This window comes from Oreochromis aureus, linkage group 7 (genome assembly GCF_013358895.1).
Source record: "Oreochromis aureus strain Israel breed Guangdong linkage group 7, ZZ_aureus, whole genome shotgun sequence".
NCBI classification, from domain to species: domain Eukaryota; kingdom Metazoa; phylum Chordata; class Actinopteri; order Cichliformes; family Cichlidae; genus Oreochromis; species Oreochromis aureus.
This window is the reverse complement of record NC_052948.1, coordinates 24,720,622-24,745,676: the sequence shown is the minus strand read 5'-3', so window position 1 is coordinate 24,745,676 and position 25,055 is coordinate 24,720,622. Positions and strand designations below refer to the sequence as shown.

The 25,055-nt window shown below is 41.6% G+C and overlaps 2 protein-coding genes across 7 annotated transcripts in view; one reads left to right on the top strand and one right to left on the bottom strand.

Annotated features, from left to right (window-relative positions):
• cttnbp2 (cortactin binding protein 2) overlaps positions 1 to 25,055 on the top strand; it is a 98,361-nt gene that overhangs the window by 23,195 nt on the left and 50,111 nt on the right. The window lies entirely within an intron of this gene.
• LOC120441058 lies at positions 12,237 to 20,956 on the bottom strand. 6 transcript variants are annotated; one of them, XM_039614723.1, is made up of 6 exons: positions 20,682 to 20,956; positions 19,221 to 19,275; positions 15,061 to 16,039; positions 14,517 to 14,684; positions 14,034 to 14,129; positions 12,237 to 13,473 (listed from the first exon to the last, which is right to left on the bottom strand). In XM_039614723.1, exons 3-6 carry the CDS (start codon positions 16,027 to 16,029, stop codon positions 13,156 to 13,158), a joined length of 1,551 nt encoding a protein of 516 aa, XP_039470657.1. In that variant the 5' UTR covers positions 16,030 to 16,039; positions 19,221 to 19,275; positions 20,682 to 20,956; the 3' UTR covers positions 12,237 to 13,155. The 6 variants fall into 6 exon arrangements, 4 of the variants coding, with proteins under 4 accessions (XP_039470657.1, XP_039470656.1, XP_039470659.1 ...); XM_039614722.1 differs by lacking the exon at positions 20,682 to 20,956 and adding an exon at positions 20,332 to 20,509; XM_039614725.1 differs by lacking the exon at positions 20,682 to 20,956 and adding an exon at positions 20,341 to 20,509.

The following is a 25,055-nucleotide window of genomic DNA, read 5'->3' as shown; positions in this document are numbered from 1 at the left end:
CTAGTAAAGCGCTATACATATACAAGCCATTTACCATTTGCTGTTCTTTTAACCATCCTCTGATCCTAATGTTTCCAAGTGCTTGTAGTTTGAATTGACTCAGTGTGGGAATAAGGGTTTCTACCTCCTTCAATTCTTCAGCCATTAATCGATCGTGCCTCCCTCCAGCCCAGCTTACTGTCTCCCGTTGGCTTCACAGTAATGCATTGTAGCAAAGCAATTAAATTTACCAGCATTCAGCAGCTACTGCAGCACTCCATCTGCGCTTTTGTCAGTGCTCACGAAGACAACCGCCCTAAAACCCTACCGCCCTCCCTTCATCTTCAATTCCTACATGGTGTCATCTTGTTTGGGGTGAACTTGAGTACTTTGCCATGGGAGGGGGCTGGAGGTCGTGACTGATGTGGGTGAAGAAAGTGCTTTTGGGCGGTGGGTCTGCTTCAACACAGTTACCTCTTTGTTAGATGTCAAGTTCCTGAGTAACACTGGCAGCTCTGTTCGCATCCTTGACAGCAATTTCTGGTCAGATCAGCAGAAAACAAGGTTTCTGTGTAGAAAATGGAGTGTGTGTGTGTGTGTGTGTGTGTGTGTGTGTGTGTGTGTGTGTGTGTGTGTGTGTGTGTGTGTGTGTGTGTGTGTGTGTGTGTGTGTGTGTGTGTGTGTGTGTGTGTGTGTGTGTGTGTGTGTGTGTGTGTGTGTGTGTGTGTGTGTGTGTGTGTGTGTGTGTGTGTCTTCCGCTCTCAAGGCAGTCTGTATCTGACATTTGAAACAGGTGACAGCTGATCACACAATCTGTTGGTACAGATAATAAATCTGTGGCCTAACTCATCGCAATCATAGATCTGGTACTTTTTTTTTTTTTCCATTGAGTTATCAATACAGAGCTTTTTTTTTTTGCTTTCTTAAAGTAAATGGATAAAAATTATGCTTCTTCAAATTCTGTGAATTTCTGTAGGCAAGGGGACCAGCTCTGTGGCACTGGAAACTCTCTGGTTTCCTGAAAGATTTACTCAGAGTAGTCAGTCACTCATCATGTTTAAACAGGCCAGTTTCAGTTACTGTGAAGAGCAAAAGAGGAACTACGTTTGTGGCGGTGTAATCTGAAGAGTAACGGCTAATGTCTCATAGAAATGTAGAATTTCAGTAGGTTTTAAAAATGATTTAAACTTATTTAAATTTGAACTTAAATGTGTAAGTTGAAGTTTTGTAGTGGGTGGACTATTCAGCAAGAATGTGGTTCACAGCATATGTCAACATTAAACAAAGCTTGCTTTCTTCCTGGAAATGTCCTCGAAGGATCATCTCAGTCAGTATTTTTGAATCTAATTAGATTTTTTTTTTAATTTTTTTTTTTTATTGACATCACTAAAATGCATTCCAGGAAAATATTCAGTTATAATAAAATGTAGTAAAACTAGGTAATGTCTACTCTTTTTAGGTGAAATACAACAGTTTTGTACAGTAGGACACATCAAATCTCAGTGCACCACTTCCTTAAGGCAGTGGTTCTTATCCCAGTGCCAATGAAACCTGATTGGATGCAGACTTGTTCTTCCATCCAGCCTCATTGCACTAATTAGTTCTTTCTCCCTGGATAAAGACTTGCTAATCAGCAAAATTGGACACTGTGGTGGTTTGTTGGAATGAAAACCAGCAGACTCCAGGGCTTTAATGGCACAGGGCTGAGAATAACTGTTTTATAGAGTGCCAGCTCATCTCGCTATGACTCTAACAAATTAGAGGGCTTACCTGCTGCTCTGGCCCTGACGCTGTGGCACTGGCTCTCTGTTTTGCCAGTTCTCACCTCTCCAACCAGCAACATGGCAGGACTGGACTGTGATAGAGGTGCCAGGTCAGGATGGAGTGTATACAGTTTCCATTCTGGAATATGTCATTATGAACAACCTACTTCTTTTTCTAAACACTTTAGATTGTGTTAGCTTAATCGAAAAACAATGCAAAAAAACAAAAGACTGCTTAAGTAATTCTTGATGGGGCAAAATGGATATATTTTAGGTTACAAGGAATGAGAAGTCATCTCAGAATGTTCAGAGAGATTTGTAGAGATACAGTTATGTGTTTTGAAAGGTCTTATTCTTAATGTCTCATCCAGGATCATTTGTCAAATGGTAAAATATTTTCAGCTGTCTCAGAAAAAACTGTAACAGTTAGGTTTTTTTATGTATTCTTTTTGTTTTGCATGCTATACAATCATTCCCTCCTGAAAACCACCCAAAACAAACAAAAAGAAATCATTAAAAAACCCCAAATGTGTGACATTTATGCCCATGAGTACATGCAAACGTCTGACCACAACTGTATGCAAAGGTTATGAAGGTTAAGTGTACATAAGGGTTAGGTTTGTGTATGGGATTCCCTATGCCCCCTGAATGCACCATGGGTGCGCATGTCCGCAGCTTTAGTTCAGAAACAAACGGCAGCCGAACAACGGGCAGTGTGTGCGTTCATAAGACCGTAAGTTAATGTTTTACTTCACTCAGTTATGTTGGGGTTCAGCCATGAGCGTATTTGATGACTTACCAGCAGTTTCTGCTTCTGTTTAAGTGATGTTATGTATCAGTGGCAGTTCGCTAGCATTACAGATTTGTTCGCTAATTAGCTGCTAGCAGGGAGATTCGTTGTTATCATGTTGTTGATTCTGTGCTCTGTGTAACAGATGATGAACCAATGTAAAGTTGCCTTCAGTGCATAGTTGTACGTGGTGTGTTAATGCATAATGTCTGACTTTAAGTTTATGTAACCAGTCTGAAGTATAATGTCAGTTTATTTAGTTATACACTGTACTTGAGTACACCTCAGTTGTATCTTTATGTTTATTATGTAATTTGATTTCTAAGTGATTTGTATCATTATGCTTCGTCTGCAGAAACCACACACACACACAAAATACAAAGACTGAGAACTTTATTCCTGGACTCTGCCTGTTTGTTCTTCCCACATCTGAACATTTGCAAGTGTTCTGACCCGACACTCTGAAGTGATTGCTGCCAGCTCAGATTTCTTTAACCCTTCTAAACATTTGGTCCTTCGAGCCGGATGTTGAGCAACTGCTTCAGCCTTATATGTTCAGGATGGAAGACCGATATCCATACAGAGAGTCTGACCGCCCACGCAGACATAGCAAGCTGCCATCATACCTCCAGAATTATGAAGTGGACGACTTCGCTAAGAACCGACTCTCTTATGATGATCAGGGCAAGCATTCTACTCATCCTGAAATTCTCCAATATATTCATCATATGAAAGAGGAACACAATCAGCTCCGACTAGATGTGCAACGCCTGACAGAACTGATCTCTAGCTCTCCTGTACTAGCTCCACAGCATGCCACGACACGGTCTGGACATTGTGAGGATGTGACATCAACCACACCTGCCCACACTAGTAAGCTGGTGCCAATCAGAGGGCAGAAGAGCCCACATCAGCCTGAAAGTGCTCCACAGGTGCCATTTGGGGATGAGTCTCAACATCCAAAGGACAGCCAGCAGGGCCTGATCGAGGAGCTCACGCACAGTCTAAATGAAGCAGATCTTGACAGGGAGTGCAGCGCACAGTCACCATCACCTTCGGTTGACTCATGCCCTGAATCTCAAGATTTTCTTCCACCAATGACACCAGGTGAGAGGCCCCTTCACTTCAAGCTTCGCAGCAAGGGGACGGTCACCGTGACATGCAGGACAAAGAAGGGTTGATGAGGTGTATGCTCGTCGCCACAGGAACTACAGTCAGCCTGCCACTTCTCCTAGATTGCCAAGGCTAGGGGCCGGCTATGAAGATGACCCATACTACAGACAAGATGACAGGTATCCTACCCTGGTCACCCAAGCTGCCCTGACAGTCACTATCGCTCTCCTTATGGATATGGGTATCAGGATTCGAGTCATCCGTACAGGCGCTGTGGTAACTACCCAGATGACCGCCGACAGTGTCCACCCGATCGTCTGCAACCAGGTGGGTGCCCTCAGACACCACTCTCTCTCAGCAGAGCCCAACCAATAGAGACTTATCGTGGACCTCAACCAACGATCCCTGACTTTGTGCACGAGGACCCACGTGAGTTTGCAAGATTAAAGTTAGCTCTAGATAACATACTTCCACTTGATGCTCCTGAACACTTCAAGTTCCAGATCTTGACAGATCACCTTAAGTGTGAAGATGCACTACTTGTAGCTGACTCATACAGTAACAGTCCATTCCCATTTGCTGACACCATGAGAGCACTTACAGAAATGTATGGGCAACCTCAACATCTGGCCTTAAAAAGGATTACCAAACTGATGGATGGACCCAACATTAGGAGTGGTGACATCAGAGCCTTCAAGTCTTTTGCCCTCCAAGTCCGTGCGCTAGTGGGGATGCTACACCAGTTGGGAGAACAAGGTCGGACAGAGTTGAGGTGTGGCTCACATGTATCTCGCCTCTTAGCTAAGTTACCTTATGACCTAAGAGCAAATTTCCAGAGATTTGTTAATCCCTCAACACTCCTATACCAACACTGCTTGATCTGGCTGAATGGCTCGAGTATGAGGTGCGTGTCCAGGTAATTGGAGACCAATACTGTGACCACTCCGATAGGGAGAGGCAAGTTTCACGGAAGGAGAGACGTCCTGAGCATAAGTTTCAGAAGGCTACCACCATTCTCCATGGTAGTGAGCCCAGGAGAAAGATGGAAGGTGACATGGCAGCGACACAAGAAAGGCCCAAGAAGTACTGCCCATTCTGTAATACGGTGCAGCATTACCTGAATCAGTGCAGTAACTTCAAACTCTTGTCGAAGGAGCAGAAGACAGAGTGGATTAAGGTGAATAAGAGGTGCTGGCGATGCGCCCGTGATCATCAAGCAGCTAAGTGTAACCTCAAAGCCAAGTGTAAACCATGTGGGCGGCGACATCTGGAAGTTCTTCATGATGTCAATACCAGCCCAGATGCTACAGCCTCTGATTCAACCAGTGCACCAGAGGAAAGCACGTGCTTAGTAAGCTCCACTTCTGAGACACTGTACGTGAGACCGGCAAACCAATAGCAGTCAGGTGCTGCTCAAGCTAAGTCGTGTCATCATTAGGAGCAGTACCAAGATGGTTGAAACCTATGCTATACTGGATGATGGTTCAGAGCGTACCATACTTCTGCATGAAGCAGCTGATCGCTTGGGGCTGCATGGGAAGCTGAAGACCTAGCACTCCGCACTGTCCGTCAAGATAGCTGTACCATCCATGGTGCCGCTGTGTCATTCTCCATTTCTCCTGCCTCACAGCCTAACAAGTCCTTCCAGATCCACCGAGCCTTCACAGCAAAGGAACTTGGCCTAGCACGCCATAGTTACCCAATAAGAGCATTACAGGAGCGGTACCGTCACCTTAAGCACCTGCCACTGCCAGACATAAAGGAAGTACAGCCCCTTCTGCTTATTGGGTCGGATAATCCACATCTTCTCACTCCTGTGGAGCCAGTACGCCTAGGCCCTCCAGGTGGACCAGCAGCTGTGCACACCCGACTTGGATGGACTTTGCAGGGTCCATCGAGATTCCTACGTCAGCGGCTAACCCCACAGCAGTGTCTCTTCACCTCTGGGGCCTCACCAGAAGCTGAGCTCTTCAGCCATGCTGAGAGACTCTGGAAGATGGATATCTTGCCATACCGGAGTGAACGACTCATTACCAGGTCCCGACAAGACGCTGAGGCCATTCAGAGACTTGAAGAACGGACAATTCGAGTAACAATTGATGGAGTAAACCGCTACGCCACCCCACTACTGTGGAAGAAGAATCTTCCCCACTTTGTGCTACACCAGAGGCAGTTTTGGCCCAGCTTGGGTACAGAGAAACGACTTGCCAGAGAACCACAGAAGGCAGCTGCCTACTCTCTGGAAATCCAAAAACTGCTGCAGGCTGGCTTCGTCACAGCTGTTGCACCGGAAGAGGCCGCAGTGTGTAACTGTTCGTGGTTTATTCCCCATCACATGGTGCACCACAACGGGAAGGACAGGATAGTGTTCAACTGTTCCTTCACCTACAAGGGTCAGAGCCTGAACGACTGCCTTCTTCCAGGGCCTACACTGGGAGCTAGCCTGTTGGGAGTCCTTCTCAGGTTCAGGGAACACCCAGTCGCCTTCAGCAGTGACATAAAGGGATGTTCCATCAGGTCCGTCTGCTAGATGAGGACAAACGCTTTCTCTGTTTCCTGTGGCGAGACATGGAGGTAGACGAAAAACCCACCATCTACCAGTGGCAGGTGCTTCCCTTTGGGACTACATGCAGTCCGTGCTGCGCTACCTTTGCACTTCAACACCATGTCCACAAACACACTGAGCCAGGGGAGGATGCTCGCCTGTCCATAGAACGTAATTTCTATGTTGACAACTGTTTGCAGAGCCTCCCATCAGAAGGCCAAGCCAAGAAGTTGGTGGATCGCCTGCAGTCTCTCCTCTTGGAGGGTGGATTTGAACTACGACAATGGGCTAGCAATGTCCACACGGTCATCAGCCACCTACCAGTTGAGTCCCAGTCAGAGGGTAGCGTTCTCTGGCTCTCCCAGGAGTCAGCCGATCCTCAAGAGCGCACTCTAGGGCTCGTATGGCACTGTAAGACTGATGCACTCCGGTACAAGCATCAGCAGAGCGTCAGTTCAGAGCCAACAATGCGCAACATTTATCGGCTGCTCGCCCAGCAGTATGATCCTCTCGGGTTTCTTATTCCATATACAACCAGAGCAAAGGTCATCGTGCAACACCTCTGGGACAAGAAAAGAGGATGGGATGATCCTCACTTACCTGAGAATCTGCTCCATGCCTGGCGCTTGTGGGAAAGTGAACTTGGCCAGCTCTCACAGATAACACTGCCGAGATGCTACACCGACCCACACTCGGATTGTAGTAAGAGCCATCGAAGCCTTCATGTGTTCTGTGATGCCTCTGAGCGTGCCTATGGGTCTGTGGCATATCTACGCACCGACCAAGGGGAAGGAAAGGTCCAGGTGGCTTTTTTGGCTGCAAGGTCGAGAGTTGCACCCAAGAAGCAACTCTCAATTCCCAGGCTAGAGTTGTGTGGAGCCCTTACAGGAGCACAGCTGGCTTCTGTTCTGAAGAAAGAACTGACCCTTGACATCCAAGATGTGGTGTTCTGGACAGACTCGACTACAGTGCTTAACTGGCTCCATTCAGATTCATGCAGATATAAAGTCTTTGTGGGAACCAGAGTTGCAGAGGTACAAGAACTCTCTGCTGGAGCCTCTTGGCGGTACGTGGACTCAGGAACCAATCCAGCAGACGATATCACGAGGGGGAAAACTGTGGCTCAGCTTGCTGGTGAGAATCGATGGAGCCGGGGGCCACCATTTCTTCAGCTGCCACCCAGCCTTTGGCCACAAGCACCGGTGGGAGAAGCTAAGGAGGAAGTGGATGAGCTGAAGAAGCCAGTGTTCTGTGGTCTGCTTACTGGATCCGCTAGTCCAGCGATACCTGACGTCAAACAGTTCAGCACGTATGAGGAACTTCTGAAAGCCACTGCTCAATTGATGCACGGGGCGGCTACGGACACCAGTCACCCTGATGCTGATGATTTTCGAAGGGCAGAGCTGGCCCTACTTAGACATTCTCAGATGGAGAGCTTCCCGAAAGAATTCACATTGCTTAAATCAGAGAAGCTGATTCCATCCAGTAGCAGGCTAATTACCCTCGCCTCCTGAGTATGACAAGGCTTCTGACTTGATTAGAGTTGGAGGTCGACTCCGCAGATGTGAAGGCCTGAGCCCTGAGGTACTACACCTGTACTTCTAGAGCCCGCTCACCCAGTTACTGAAGCTTCTAATCCAGCGATGTGACAATAAGCTCAACCACCCGGGAGCTGAACGTGTTTTCGCTGAGTTGCGCCGGAAATACTGGATCTTAAGGGGGAGAGAGGCAGTCAGAAGACATCAGCATTACTGTCCCGAATGCAAGAAGTGGAGAGGTCAACCAGAAGTCCCGAAAATGGCAGATTTGCCGCCCTCAAGTTTGAGGCTCTTCCGACCTGCTTTCTATTCAACTGGAATGGACTGTTTCGCCCTATGCTCATTAAAGTGGGTCGGCGCACAGAAAAAGGTGGGGCATCCTTTTCAAGTGTCTTACTACTCGAGCAGTTCACCTGGATCTGCTGGTAAACATGGATGTTGACTCCTTCTTGATGTCACTCAGACGGTTCATAGCCCGTGAGAGGGAAGCCGTTTGAACTCCTTTCAGACCAGGGTACCAACTTTCGAGGTGCAAGTAAGGAACTACAAGAAGCATTCACTGCCCTCACACCAGATCTTAGACAGCAACTGGCGGCAGAACAGATCCGATTCTCTTTCAATCCCCTAGTGCTCCACACTTTGGTGGGTCTTGGGAGAGAGAGTGCGATCTGTGAAAACGCCTGCGCACCACGTTGGGAGCGCAGATAGTGTCAGAGGAAGTGCTGAGGACTGTCCTGCTTGAGGTGGAGAGTATACTCAACTCCAGGCCTTTGGGTTATGTTTCTTCAGACATCGCAGACCCAGATCCCATCACGCCCTACTCTTTGTTGATGGGGCGGCCAGATTGCTCTCTACCCCAAGTGTTCTATCCAGAATCCGAGCTGCTCAGTCGTAAGAGGTGGAGACACACTCAAGTCCTGGCTGACCAATTCTGGAAGCACTTCATACGGCATTTTATGCCCACCTTGCAACCACGGCAGAAATGGCACAAGGAAACAGACAACATTGCAGTTGGATCTGTGGTTCTCATTGTTGATCAGCAGACCCCACGAGCGCTCTGGCAAATAGGAACCGTGAAAACTATCTTGCCAGGGGCTGATGATCGTGTCAGAGCTGCAGTCGTTCAAGTAAAGGACCGAACTTACACTCGCCCAGTGGCACGGCTCATCAGGTTGCCTGTTCTACCCCATGATTCTGCTTAGGTGCAGAGGACATTCCACCAAGGTCAAATTTGTACACCAAATTTGGGGGCGGCTGTACATAAGGGTTAGGTTTGTGTATGGGATTCCCTATGCCCCCTGAATGCACCATGGGTGCGCATGTCCGCAGCTTTAGTTCAGAAACAAACGGCAGCCGAACAACGGGCAGTGTGTGCGCGTTCATAAGACCGTAAGTTAATGTTTTACTTCACTCAGTTATGTTGGGGTTCAGCCATGAGCGTGTTTGATGACTTACCAGCAGTTTCTGCTTCTGTTTAAGTGATGTTATGTATCAGTGGCAGTTCGCTAGCATTACAGATTTGTTCGCTAATTAGCTGCTAGCAGGGAGATTCGTTGTTATCATGTTGTTGATTCTGTGCTCTGTGTAACAGATGATGAACCAATGTAAAGTTGCCTTCAGTGCATAGTTGTACGTGGTGTGTTAATGCATAATGTCTGACTTTAAGTTTATGTAACCAGTCTGAAGTATAATGTCAGTTTATTTAGTTATACACTGTACTTGAGTACACCTCAGTTGTATCTTTATGTTTATTATGTAATTTGATTTCTAAGTGATTTGTATCATTATGCTTCGTCTGCAGAAACCACACACACACACGCAATACAAAGACTGAGAACTTTATTCCTGGACTCTGCCTGTTTGTTCTTCCCACATCTGAACATTTGCAAGTGTTCTGACCCGACACTCTGAAGTGATTGCTGCCAGCTCAGATTTCTTTAACCCTTCTAAACAGTTAAGTATTGCCAGAATTTATAGACTGTGTGATGTATGTAACTAGTAAACAACTGAGGATGGGCAGGAATAATAAATAAATAAATAAATAAATAAATACAAATTTTGGAATTAAATACAGTTCCACAGCATTCTCAAAATCTTTTGATAGTCAGAGCAAATAATTGTTGATCTTTGCAAAACTGTATTTAGCTATTACATGTGAACGTTCCTGTGTTCTGTTCATCTTAACTAAGCATGCCAAATGTTTCTTTTTCTTTTTCACCTTGTCTAAGAGTGAAAAACTTTTTTTCTGTGTTTCTTTTTTCTACCTCTTTAACACTGAAACTTTTGCTTTAAAGAGCACCTGCAGAAAAGAGTAACAGGTAATCTGTTCCAACTAACCAACCTGAAGAAACTTGAACTTCCAAAAAAACCAAAAACAAAACAAAACCCTCAGTTGGAAGTGGAGGCCAACACAAAGGGGGCTGTTTTCACTCAGAAGCCAACCTCATAGGCTCAACCATGACCGCAGGCTTTATTATTGGAGGTGTGAAGGTGCAGACAGAGAAGATTGAAACTGTGGGTAGCGCACTATTGGAAGCGCAGGATTACAAACCATCGACTGTCTGGATGTAGAAAACCTGCACAAGAATAGTCAGTGATTCTAATTATTCTTCTGCAGGTCCACATATGTAAACCATATTTTCATTTTTATTCTTGACTAAAGGCTTTGGGGGTTTTTTGGGGGGGGGTGTTCACACTGACTTGAGTTGGTGAGTTTAGCAGCTGAGACTCACTGACTCAGCGAACAGGATTTCAAAAAAAGGGGGAAGAACAGATATCGTCTTATATCGTCATTATGTTTTATTGATTATTTCATTTGTTAAAAACATTTGAATATTACGAATGTAATCTAAATATAAGCAACATCCTTCTTCTTCTTTAGCATCCAAAGATGGTTTAGAATACTTGAAGGCGTATGCTGCCTCTGTCAGTATATGTACCGCACTGCAGCTGTGGTACATATAATACTGTGTGTGGTACTCAAATGACAAACAAGTACAGTTGTGTTTTCAGAATTTTGGTGACATCCTTAGTATAAACCCAAAACTCTCTTGCTGACGAAATACTTATGGATCTGATGATATTTGTTTAAGACCTCAGCATTAAACATAAAAACAATAGCCAATGGCCTGAATTCCTGCCTGCATTTTTTTCCTGAATAAAACAACAAAGGAAAAGGCTGAAATGTAAAATGCTGCCACATACCCTGTCAGTTCTCATAAGAGGGATTGTACAGGCAGACCGACTCAGAACAAGTCTGTGGAGTTGTTGTCGGCTCGGGGCGCTTTGTCATTGGGAACATCATCAGGATCTCTCAACCGCTGCTCCAGACAAATCATGGCCTATAGGTGGAGATGGAAGGGAGAGCTCTCGGCCTTTTTTTCTGCCTTTCTCTTACTCAGCTGTGAGACAGAATCCTTGCTTTTTTGACATTTGAACTTTTGTTAGACTTTGTCCTTCGATGTTCATCACTTGACTGAGTTAATTTCCTACATCACTAACTTTACATGTGACTGAGTGTTTCTGAGGGTCACAGCCATTGTGTTTTTATTAGACACTTGAAGTAGACGCATAAATGGCACAGATGAAAATAAATATTCTCACTATTCTCCTATTGTGGTGAACTCTTTGAAGAAGTTGTTGAGATCTGTGTTTTTGTACATTGTTATTCTATTGAATTAGTAGTTTAAATAAGAAAAATAATTCACAAAAGATAATAATTTGAGCACACGCATAGTTGGTGCATGGCAATGTAAATTCTCTGTGGACTCATCCATGTTGTCAGAAAAAACAACAACACAAAGACCCACGAACCCTGGCACGCACTCACGCTGACATTTTCATCATGGTGGTGATGACAAAATGGTGATCAAATGGTGATTGTTTTTTGGACCCAAGCAAACTCTCCTGTCCTGCTTTGGAGCAGGTTATGTTCGGGATTAGCCATCAGCAGGTATGAAACAGTCTACTAATCAGTTCTGTAGAAGATGCATTACAATTCCTGGAAGATCCCCCTGACATCTGTGCACAGATAGCAGGAGAGTCTAAAGTGTTTTTAATTGTGTCTAAAGTCTTTTTTTGTCCTTGATCAGCATCAGTAATAAATATAAATTGTTAAACTCAACTACACTGTAAAACCTAATAAGTTCACAGAACTCAAAAATTGTTGTGTAACAGATTACACAACAATTTTTTAGTGATGTTTTTAAAAGTTTTAAGTTTAACTAAAATAAAAATTATAGTTGCAGTTGCCTTAAATTACCTCAATGTTAACTCATAAATGTTGATATTCCTTAACTTATAATTAGGGAGTAATAAACTCAAAATGTTCAATATTTTTCAACTTAATTAAGGTGGAAAATACACCCAAAATATTTTACATATTGCAACTCATACGATGTGGGAAATAAACTCAAACTTTTTCATATTTTCTAACTTATAATGTGGGAAATAAAACTTAAAATCTTCAATATTTTTAAAATACTGTGGGAAATACACTTACAAATAATTCTAAACTGTTTGCCCAGTAAATTATAATCAGCTAAAAGTGTTAGAAAACATGAAAGTAACAACACTAACAATTTAACTTTTTATTAAACACAATGTGCTTTTAAAAAGGCACAAACAACAGAGCTCACTCATAAAAAAGTGCTTCATAAATAAAACAAGAGAAAAAGACTCCAAGGGTCTCCATCTCAAGTCTAAAATTCAACATTTTCAGTATTAACAGCAATTGCAGCTATTAGAACATTGAGGCATTTAACACTTACTGTACCTTGACAGCTGCAGCTCACTTTCTTTTTTAAAAATACATAAAAAACCGTACTGGTTTCCACTGCTGTACTTATAGGGAACAAACATCAAGGCAGTGCATTAAGGTATTGGGCAACAGAACATTAAACATGAATAGTGCATGAACTGAACAGTCTTTCATCTTAAATGTGAGGTAGAAGAGGCAAATGGTAAAAAATGGTTAAAAATAAAACAAAACAAAACAAGAAAAACCTTCAATACTTAGCTTAACGAGTTGTCTATTCCGAGTGATTCACTTGAACAAATTCTTCTGCATCAGTAAGCGACCTAACAGTGGTTTGTTGTATTCAAGGCACATCACAACCTTCTGGATACATGTGAATAAAAGCTCGAGAGTCTGCGTATTGTAGGTCTACTGCACAGAACTACCCAAAAAGCAGGAGAAATGAGGAATCCAGATTTGTACTGGTTTATACAACTGTACATAACTGGGAACAAACGTCAGGTAGTGCATTAAGGTATTAGGCAACACAACGTTAAACATGAATATTCCACAAAATGAGCAGTCATTCACTTTAAATTTGAAGTAGAAAAGCCAAATGATTAGGAAAAAAAACAAACAAACAAAAAAGCTTCCTCAATACTCAGCTCAACAAGTAGTCCATTCTGAGTGATTCACTCATTGAACAAATCATTCTTCAGCGTCAGTAGACGCCCTTTCAGTGGTTTGTTGTCCTCAAGGCACATCACAACCTTCTGGATAAATGTGAATGTAAGCTCAAGTTTCTTTGGGTATTGTAGGTCTAGTGCATAGATGTACCCAAAGAGCAGGAGAAATGAGTCAGCCAGATTTGTGGGACCATTCACAAGTATTTCATCCTCAACGACAATGCAGATGCTTTCGGGACTGAAGAGGGCCGAATCAGTAGTGTCATCCGTGACAACTGTCAGCAGAGCCACAGGAGTGTCAGTGAGGTCTGGACCATCTGCTGACTGCAAAACACAAATAATACAAGAATGAGTTCAGCCCCACAAGGACACAAATCATGCTATTGATTAGAGGTGTGAATCTTCATAAGTCGCACGTTTCTTTTAGGATTATAATGTCAACGATTTAATTTGATACATCATGATGCATTACAATAATCTTAATTTGGGTTTGGTTTCAATACATATGTTTAAATAAATGTTTTCAATAATAAATATATGCCAAGATATTTGTTTTTGTTATTTACCAAACATTTCTCTGACCACAATATGGCACCTCCAAAAAAATAGAACACTTGAATTTTAAAAGGGAGAGAGTTTTTATCTGTGGATTTGTTTTTGTTTAATAATCTTTCAACTATTTTCATGTTTTCTGGTTTATGCGTAACAATCTTCTTGCAATCTTATTCAACAATAGTTGATATATGGGAGAAAACAAGTCAGATGAGGACTGTGTTAAACCTCCTTCCTGATATATACCCTGGTTCTCCTTGAGTTCTGAGCGATGTCATATGTTCGACTGAACAGCTAGGCAAAGGAGTTGATGCTGAGGCCAGTACACTTACATCACAAGTCCTGAATAACGTGGAGGCATCTTCACGCAGGTACACAGGAAGTGCACGAAGGACGAGGGCCCGTCTTGTATTTACATCATGCTGTTCCTAGATGAACATACAATATCTATTAGAATAGTATTTACACAAATGAAGAGTAAAAACAAAGTGTTGGATAGCCATGTTCTGATTGTCATTGTTATAGATCAGGGGTGTCCAAACTTTTTGTGTAACGGGCTAAACTTGTCAATCTAGAAGGGTAACCCTACCCTACCCTAGCCATAGATGGTAAATTCAGTATTTTGGATTTTTTTTGAATATTTTGATAGGATAGATTTTGTCAAGATGTCCTTCTCCTAAAATGACAATCTTGTATCCATGGCATAATCACTTAATCTCGGGGCACAGTTGAAGCAATTGACACTATGGCTTCTTACAGCTGTGTACAAACCATCTGTTAATGTAATTCTGAATCATGTGAAATGAAAAATTTACCCGAATGTCATAAATTCTCATGAGCTTTGCTAGCTCCTCTGCAATCTTGCCAGTCTTGATGGCCTTGTCTCGGAACAAAGTGATGAGTCTAGGCGTGTGTCTGTCCAGCTCCTTGTAGAATTGAGTGCGCAGGTTAACATTGTTGATTCGGTGGAACTCTGCAACCATCTGTACATGACAGAAATACACAGAAATGAACAAAGATGAATTAGGAACAGAATTGTGAATGTATTTTAAAAAGTTCTCAGGTTAGCAAAACCAGAGAAATTCTAGTCAGAACCAAGGCCAAAATAGAAAGTTATTCGTCATTCTTTGTAATGTTATCTAAAGGAAATTTAAATAAATAAACTTCTAGAGACTTTGTTTACTGTGAATGGGGGGGAAAAAAAAAAAAAACCCGTCACAGAGTGATGTGTTGTCATTTTACATCTGCCATTTGCTTTTTGGTAAATTGTTTGAAAATGTAGACTTTTAAAAACTGGGAGAACAGTAAAGAGACAGACAGACATCTATATACACACACACACACATTTTTTTTTTTTACCTGTGACTCCATAAGTAGGGCTGGCCATCTGTCCACGACGTCTCTCACTCGTGGAGCTACAACAGCTCCAACAATTTCTTGGCGACGTAGGGCATAGGTTGTGTCCATGAGCTTGCCTATGACTAAGTAGTTTCTCTCAGTCTTTTCGACTTCATGCATGATCTGTTCTCTCATTTTTTCCAGAGAGGCTGGGGTTTGATCCTTCGGTAGGTTGGTGATGTAGTTGACCTCAGCTTTTCGAGCTTTCTTTATGTTTTGATGGGGGTGATCATTGTTGGGGTTGTTTCGGCTCCGCCTCCCTGTGTTGATGGCTACTTCTGCAACCCCAGCTTTGGCCAGATTGTTACGGTAAGATGCAAGCTTGTACCCCATGTGGCGTTTCCATCCCAACGCCCCGTCTTCACCAGCTGTCATTCTGAGACATGGATGAGCTCTAATCAAAGCTTGAGCAGTCATTGCCAATTCCTTGTCATGTGCGTATGCTTTAAAACTGTAGATTGTTTCTGCCATTTTTTTAAGGATTTCACTCTTCTGTGATCTCTTTAACTTCAGCAATTTTCCTGATTCTTCATAAACTCGATTTCCTTCTTCTAGTATATGATCCATTTCATAACCAAAACTAGGAACAACAAATTCATCAGGCCAACTCTTCTGGCGCTGTATCGCAGGTACATGTGGGAGTATGTCTGTGTCAGAAGATGCAGTAGAGAAGGTGTCGCTTTCAGGTCTGACAACTCTTAATGTACCCTTCTCTGGTAACTCCTGGATGTCCACAAGGAGACAAAGATCACCATCAAAGTCCGGATCCTCATAGTGAAGGCTAAAGTCCCCATCCAGTCTTGGCTTGAACCTCTCTTGAATTATTTCTTTCAGCTCCTCCACTGACTTTGGTCGCTCAAGTAGAGTAAGTTTCAGGGCGGTGTCTCGTTCAACATACACACGCAGCACATGCTTCTGGGCAGCAGCCATCTTTTAGTTCCTAGGGGGAAAAAAAAGAAAAGAAAAAAAACAAACATTAATTTTTATGGAGAGTAAAGGTGATACAAACAATGTACACGAGTCCATAGCCTCACTTGAACAATGGGAAGTATGGAAGGACACCTGCTGGAGTGAGGCAGTTTATTCATGGACCCACTGCTCAGGACAGCTCCAAGAGAATGTTGAAGTCAGCTGTTAACCTGCTTCAACAAATCTTCACTGTAATAATATGAAACGTTTTGGTGTCAAGAGCAATCTTCCATCTACGTTGTAAGCACAGAGAGGTGTTTTGTCATTTAGCTCTGATGGGGTGTGAACAGCCAGATTATTTGGGAAAAGTTTGTAAGATCTCAGGTGTTCAATGTAGTGCGATATGTGCCTTTGGCAAAGAAAGACAACACTACTATTAACCAGGAGAACCTGTTCAATTCTACAGAACTTAGGCAGTCCTCCCTCTTGTCCAACAGACAAAAACATTCCTACATTATAATCAGTTCCATCAATACAGATCTTTGATGTGCTGTAAATAACATTGCTTGCTGTTATTTGTTTAACATACGTCTTTGCAACATCTGGAAGCATTGATACCAGTACAGAGGAGACATTTGATGCTTGCTGGTGAGGTCTGAAGAATCCTGAGGCACTGAGATGAAATGCTACCAGGTACTGATGCCTGTCGGCGAGTGTTTTTAACACATTTTTAAAGTTTTGTGTATCGTGTACAACTCTCTTGAAAAAACTGTGTTTTCCCTCAAACCTCATTGTCCACAAGTGTACAAGGGGCCCAAAAAGACGTATAAGGTCAGGATAGTGTTCAATGTAGTGATGCTTAGGACGGAGTTTGAAATCTGGAAAGGCTTCTTTCAGCATCTGTCTATGATCTTGGATCTTCGACTGTAAATACTGGATGGACTCCTCTGTGAATTCTGAGGACAGTGATAACTCTACTACCTCTTTTAAGTCCATTAGCACAGTCCATATCCCATCCTCTTCAGGAACAGCATTTCCAATAATCAAAGGGAGCAGTCTAAGCAATGTGGCATTTTCATGGCCATTACCACCAATGCTTTTCTTTAAAGCAAAGCTCTGTGGTATTTTATGAGGTTTCTCAAGCTTGTCTGTTCCTTGGTAGGGAAATGACAGAATTCTGTCATTCAAATATTCAAGGGTGAAGTATTTGCGACGGATCATCTCTCCAATACACAGGGCGAGCTCTGTGGGCACAATGCCCTCCAAAAGATCATGGAGGGCATCAGGTGGAAAGCCAGTGACAGTATGAAAATGCTCTAGTTGCTGTCTCAGGACACAATCTGCCTGAACACCATTTTGACTCCGACTGACCCCATGCATTACGGCATGCACATCACTATTATGGCTGTCTTTTGTCCTAAGACTGAACTCGCCGCTTGCAACTTCATGAGTCTGAAGTTTAACTTGTGTTGCATTGCAGAACCTGCAAAAGTGTTCTGCTCTAAAAGACTTTGAAAAGCCTGCCAACTCATGGGCTGCAAGATTGTCACACACCACACACATGACTGTTCCTTGAACTACCTTACCAATAGACTCAATGAATATCCCATCTTGTTCAAGGGTACGGAGGTCTCTCAACAAAGGACCAAGTGCTTTTTCATACCCAAATGTCTGGATGTCAGCCACTTTACATAAAGCAGCAAGCTGAATCACATGCAAGGCTGATCGGTATTTACTGGGAAGATCAGCAAGCATCCAGTATACTGAACAGATTTTGTGTATTTTGCGCGATGTGCCAAGTGGATTGGCTATCTCCAAATCATCAATGTACAAAATTAGTGTTATTTTGAACTCATCTGAAGACAAGAATGTGTTCTCTTTGAAGTACAAACCATCTTGGTGGCTTACATAGACACCGTTTTGTGCTACCTTTGTTTCTTTAATTTTATCAAGAATATCTGTATGACTGAAGATTTTTTGTATCATTTTGAGAATGGGAACATGTACTGCTGTGTGTCCTGGCTGTAGCAGATACTGTACAGGCTTTACCACAGGGTAATTATTTTCAATGAAGGTTTTCCTTCTCTTGGTTGAGGATAACTGCTTCCCCTTAGCTGTGGCACTGACAATAACATTGCAGTCCATAACAGTACTGACAACCTCATTTAGAATTGCTTCACTGACAGTGATATCATGACTCTCTAAGACCTCTCTGATGTCATGTTTGAGTATCGGTTGGGACAATAAAAATATCTGAGTCAAATGTTCCACTATTTCCTGAGATGCCATGTCTGACACATGAAGAATAGATTGCATCTTTAGAAATAACGATGCCAAGTTATGGTTCAGCTGGGCCTTTAACATGTCTGGATCACACTGACTGTTTATCTCATCGAGATCAAATGTGTCTGCAGACCCTGGACTGTGAGTTTCAGCAGGTTCCCGAAGACTTTCTGCTGCAACTAGCTCTGGGGCGCTATCGTTGTATGCCAATACAACACATTCACCAAAGCCTGAATCACCACTATGTTTTCTACTTTTGTGTGCATTAAATGCTGAGTAACTATTTGTTCTGTAATTACAGTTTTTGAATGGGCATGGTACCATCTCATGACTTCGTAAATGACTTCTCAAATGACCAAACAGAATTCCCTCAGAAAAGGGCTGTGTGAAGTTACACAAAGGACATATAAAACAACCACATGCTCCTTCAGTTGCATCAACTCTATGTGAATCATTATGTGATCTTGACAGATGAGCTTTCATTGCCTCGAATGATGGAAAAGTACAAATGCAACTGTCATAGAGACATGGCAGGGGGGACACTCGTGAATATTGGGTATGCAATACAGTGTAGTGCCAAAATAATTGTCCCCGAGTATTTGAAGTTGCAGAACACAACTTGCATTTCCACTCCATTGGGCCAACTTCACCCCTGCAATTAAAATATTTGCAATTAAAGTCAAAACCATTTCAGCCCTGTTTGCACTTTTGGCTTTTCAAAATGCACTGTTTACACGCATTGTACTTAAAATGCGTGTACATTTTTAAATTAGGTGGAACATAATTATGCCAACAAGTTCACACAGTAATTTAATTTTGTCTGTTCTGTTGCAAAAAAATCTAAAAATTTTGAATAATTCAGGGCAAAATTCTCTAGTTTCTTTGTATTTATTTTTTATTTAAATTAGGACACAAATTATAAAACTCACCCACTGACAACTGGTGAAATGTTGACTCTCTGTAGCGCTCTTTGCAGTCTGATATCTGTAAACAATATGTGCACAAAGACGACTTATTAATGTTCAAAAATATTTTTTTTACACAGCACACAGCTGATACTCACCACAATAATTTACTAAGATTATATGCACTCCTGTTATTAAGTCCAGTTCAGTCTGTTAATGTTAACCGTTTCAAACTAATGTTAATAGGTGTGTTGCTAAGCTTAATAACTTAAATAACAAACTTGAAATTTACCCGTCCTATTTTCCCCTTTATTGTTTTTTCTCTGTGCTGTAAATCTTCTGTCTAAGAAGTAATCTGCTGCTGTTCTGAGAATGAGCTACCAAAGCTTTTTCTGAATGAATCAATAAAGATCCATTTATGGAAAGCTGTGATGAAGGCAGTTTTGTCTTTAATTATATTCAACAATATAACATATTCGACCACTTTTAAGTGATTTTGTGATCTTTAATACACTTTAATACACTAAAGTTAAGGTTATATACCTAATTTCTAGTAAGTGGCCCAGCCCCTCCTATATTTTTATGTATGTGGCCCTCAGTGAAAAAAGTTTGGACACCCCTGCCTTACAGGTTAGGGAGTATTTGTGATCCGCACAGTCTGCATCAATGATTCTTTCTTAGCCTGGGAGCAGAACGCGGCTCTTTATTTTCATTTCATTTCAATTTATCTAGCAAAGATCGATAGGGTCTGGCTTAAAGGTGTCAAGGAGGCGCCTCAGTCTGGCTGGTTGAGCCTTGTCGAATTAGCGCGAACAATTTAGCTGAACTTCGTTCGTAGCACCGAGTTCGACCAGTGTGTAATGTTAGGCTGAATCAGGCGATGCATTTTTCCGCAAGCCTTGACTTGTAGAGCTCGCTTAGTGGAATACCCCTCTAAACTGTTAAAAGGATTTCGAGATTATCTCACAACCACATATTTGAGACTACGAAAAAATACAAACGTGTCTAATTACCATCATGATAACACACTCGTGTTGTTTAGCATTGTTCGTTTCATGCTAGCACACACACATAGCTCAACAGCGTAAACTACTGACTGTGTAACACGGACACTTATTGAAATAAGTATACTCACAATACGCACGTGCATTACCGGCGAATACGACAACCGGTAGAAACGGACAGTAGAAAGTTCAAACGCATGAAGCTAGAACTGCCACCGTCAACTTCCCGGGCAAGAATACAATGCATTATGGGAAATGTTGTCCCCCACGGAAAACCGCCAAAACGTTACACCGTTGTAATTTGAAATAACATTATGTATTTGTCACATTCGAAAACTTCTAAAATTACAATTACTTGGATTCTAATTTATTTATAACAAACACTCACTGTGCACAAAGTACGAATATATTTCCAGTAAAAATTAAAAAAGAATGTTTATCGAAATTAAATTGAAACAAAGCAAAAACACGTTAGACTTACCAAATTTAGGGCAGTTGATGAAAAAAAATAAGGTGGTGGTCGTGGTGGGTTGAAGTTGGGGACTCTTAATCCACATGGGCTGGCCAAATCTTCCCCGCATCAAGGTAAATTCAAGATGGCTGACTCAGCTTTCCTGAGGGAGCGACAAGACTCCACCCACCAGAACGTCACTAATATATGCTTCTTAAACTTTTTGAGCGTTCCAAACAAATTAGCTAAAAAATATTGAGCCCTATTCAATTAAAGTTGCATAAAAGCCAACAGAGCTCAATACTTTATAGTTCGCTCAACTACAAAACGACATTTAAGTGTTATGAGCTTATTAGTTATGAGCTAGAACAACTGTTAGGGATTACAGTGTATTGATTTTTTTTTTTTTTCCTGCTGCTGGCTGCAAATAATTTAAAACAATTTTATTGATCTATAAGCCTTTTGATTCTGAAATGAGACATCATTTGATCTTATATTTTCACATAGACCATATTTGAATTCCATTTTAATATTTATTCTTTACTTTCAGACCATTAAATACTGCCAAGAAGAAAAACAAAAAATGTATTTTAAAACTTAAACTAATTTAGCCTAATGAAATAATGCTGCTCGATTATAATGCATCAGATTTTCTCATGTCTTAATAGAGTTGTGATATCCAAACGTACAATTTCTTTCTTTTTTTGCTTTACTCCAAAAAGATATTGAGTCTCTTCAAGTCTTACTTCAAGTTTAAAGCGCTCATGCGTTCATACAACACTTTGCTTTGTCTGCAGTGTCTGTGTTGCTTGTATTATGTGTTTAGCCTTCATTTTTTCCCATAATATTTTTTTCTTCCTTAGTAAAATCAGCTGCTCTACTGCCAGTAGACTGATCCATAACCGTGATTCGTTAAATGCTGCCAGCTCTGGGTTATCTTAGTCGATAACCAGCTTTGTGTGACCACTTAGCCTGATTGATGTTACGATAAGCAAAACAAAGTCTCCTATAAAAAAGCATTTGATTGTGGATGTGTTTTCTCAGGTAACCACTGTATCCCCCTTTTGTTCTTCTTTTTTTGAGTGAAACTGCCTTTATGCTCTTCTATTGCCTTTTCACAATTTGACTCAATGCCTGCAGCATTTTTTTCATCTGCATTTGACATAATTTGTGATTGGGCAGCGTGTGTGTGTGTGTGTGTGTGTGTGTGTGTGTGTGTGTGTGTGTGTGTGTGTGTGTGTGTGTGTGTGTGTGTGTGTGGTCAAGTGTTCAGGGTTGCTGAGCTCTGTGATTTTCAACTGATGTGTGTTATCAGAGGAGCTGTTGGACACAAGCCCTTTGGCTTGTGTTCGGTGCTTTTTCATCCTGACTCGCCAAAACTGGTGATAATACACACATTTAGTATGTTTTAAGTGCTTCTATGTGCTGAGAAGTGTGTGTGTGTGTGTGTGGGTTGATTGGAGACTCATTTGTCTCCAATCATTTTTGATTTAGTCTGAGGAGTGTATCATCTATATCGCTTTCTTTAAGTGTGCATGCATACTAAGTGTCTTTTTTGCAATTTAGAGTTGTGTGCTTATCTATGTGTATTTGCTTGAAAGATTTCCTTTCATCAGCTGGATATGATGTGCGGACACATACTTTATCAGAAAAATAGATACACATGCACCTGACTCCTCCCAAAAAACGAACATTTACACAGACAGTAAGTAATAAACACACTTGCGGCCCTATCAGATGTTTGGGGGGGCTGTTGTGCTCCTGCCCACAGGGACTATAAGGTTTAATCAAGCAGCAGCCCTGTGTTGGTTTACTGTGGCATTGAGGATAAAAATAGCATGTAAGGAGCTGACTTTACTGCGTAGCTGAAGCCTTAAACACAGCTGCAAGTGATGTGGTGTGTGTGTGCGCGCATGATTTAGTAAAAATGTATGTTTGTGGGCTTTCTCTGGAGCATTTCTTCAGTATGTTATGTCTGGAGTTTTTTTTCCTCCCTCACATTACATTCTTTAAAAACAGTATTTACATATAAGTGACTGACAAGCTAATCGACTCCAAATGTGTACGGTTGTGTGGGTGTGTTGTTGTGAAGCCTGAAAGTCTTTTTTATAGACTTTTCCTTTGACTTTGATTTTTTTTCTTTGGTTATGCTGTGCTGATTTAATTTTGAGAGACATGGAAAAATTGAAGAGATGAAGGGCTTTGCTGAAAAAATATTTTTTAGGTTAGGTTCTTTTTTAGAAATGCTGGCATGAAATATTTCATCTACATATAGTTTAAAGTATCTGTTGCTTTATCAGACTTTCATTGAACTTGTCAGTGGAACTCATTAAATATGAGTGAAGGAAGCTGCCACAGAGTGTGAAATATCACTGCTATAGGCCTCCATCAGCCTTAAGTCTGCATAGTAGCACATAAAGACGCATGAGCGTTCTTGTTTACAAAATGTGCCAAGTTCATAGTGAAGCGATTTGAGAGTCATGTTTTTGAAATGAATTGGAATATCTGTAATACTCCCTGAAGGAAATTCGTTTTGCAGATTTGGCATATTTGGAATTGATTGAATTTCTAGTTTGTCTATTGTGATATATTAAAATAGGAAAATGCTAAAGTCATTGGTTATTAACTATATAGTGATGTAGCTACTTAATGTGAAGACATAGCTTGACCTTGCACCACCTTATGCTCTGGTTTGATGCTACTCAGCTATATATGCTTCTTTTTACAGTCTAAATAATGGTCTTGGTGCCTGTGTTTCAGATCTAGTGTATTTTTTTTAAGTAGGCTAAAGTTTGTTTGAGCTTACTGGCCACAATCTAGCATTAGCATTAGGGTTTGACAGTTTTTTTTGTTTCTACTAAGGATGTACGTGACTAAATGACTAATGATTAATCATCGCTTTTGCCACTAGTTGGTACCAGATGTAGTTGTTTAATCTAATTGTTAACATTCTATTTATTGTGGTGTAAATGGTATGCAGCCAGCGTAAACAAATCAAATCGGTTAATCTTGGACTGATCTTTTTGTTAGCACTATTATTGTTAGTTCTTTTAAAAATGAACAATTTGAATTTTATTTTATTTATATAGTGCATATCACAACAACAGTTGCCTCAGGATGTTTTATGTTATAAGGTAAAGGCCCTACATTAACATAGAGAAAACTGAGAAAACCTTAACAATCAGTTGACCCCATATGAGCAAGCGCTTCAGCGACAGTGGAAAGGGAAAACTCCCCTTTCACAGGAAGAAACCTCCAACAGAACCAGCATCAGGGCGGGGCTATCATCTGCTGCGACTGGTTTTGGGGTAAGAGGAGGAAGACAGGACAAAGACACACTTTGGAAGAGAGCTATAAATTAATAATAACTAATATAAAGACATGGAGAATAAAAAACCGTGAGTGAAGAAGAAACACTCCATGCATCACGGGGAGCCCCCCCAGCATCCTACACCTATTGCAGTCTAACTAAACTCTGCCTCTCGTTCTACCTTCAGAAACTCTAGGAACCCCAAATGACCCAGCAGTCTGAGGTCGAAGTGCTTTTTTGGGGTGGTCCTTGGATGTGGTGAGAACGATTTTAAATTGGATTTTGGATTTAACAGGGAGCCAATGAAGAGAAGCCAGTATGGGAGAAATATGTGCTCTCTTTCTAGTGCCTGTCGATATATTTTAGATCAGCTGAAGGCTTTTCAGAGAGTTTTTAGGGCATCCTGATAATGAATTATAGTAGTCCAGCCTAGAAGTAATAAATGCATGAACTAGTTTTTCAGCATCACTGTGAGACAGGATGTTTCTAATTTTAGAGATATTGCATTGATAGAAGAAAGCAGTCCTACATATTTTTTTAATATCCACATTAAAGGACATGTCCTGGTCAAAAGCGACTCAAAGGTTCCTCACAGTGTTACTGGAGGCCAAGGTAATGCCATCCACAGTAAGCATCTGGTTAGATACCATATTTCTAAAACTTAAAGGCAGACTACAATACCCTCAATTTTATCTAAATTTAGAAGCAGGAACTTAGACATCATGTAATTTGAATGAAAACAGAACAAGATCACAGAAACAAGTAGCGGAAATTAGCTTTCTCTGAAGGGTGAATGAGCACTCAATCCTTAGCATTGAGTTCAGTCATTCGAGAGGGGCTCAAAGAAGAGCCGCTACTTCTCCACATTGAAAGGAGCCAGCTATGTCGCATGCTGGGTAAGGTGTTCCAGCTGTGCATGGCCTGGGAACGTAAGTGTTTCACCAGATAAGCTGGAGTAGGTGGCTGGCAAGACGGAGGTCTGGGCTTCCCTCGCGACCTGGCTACAGATAAGATGAAGAAAATGTCTGGATTATTTATTGTTTTGTTTTTCTACATTTTAACTTTTAAAATAAGCGGTTGTCATGAATTGCAGA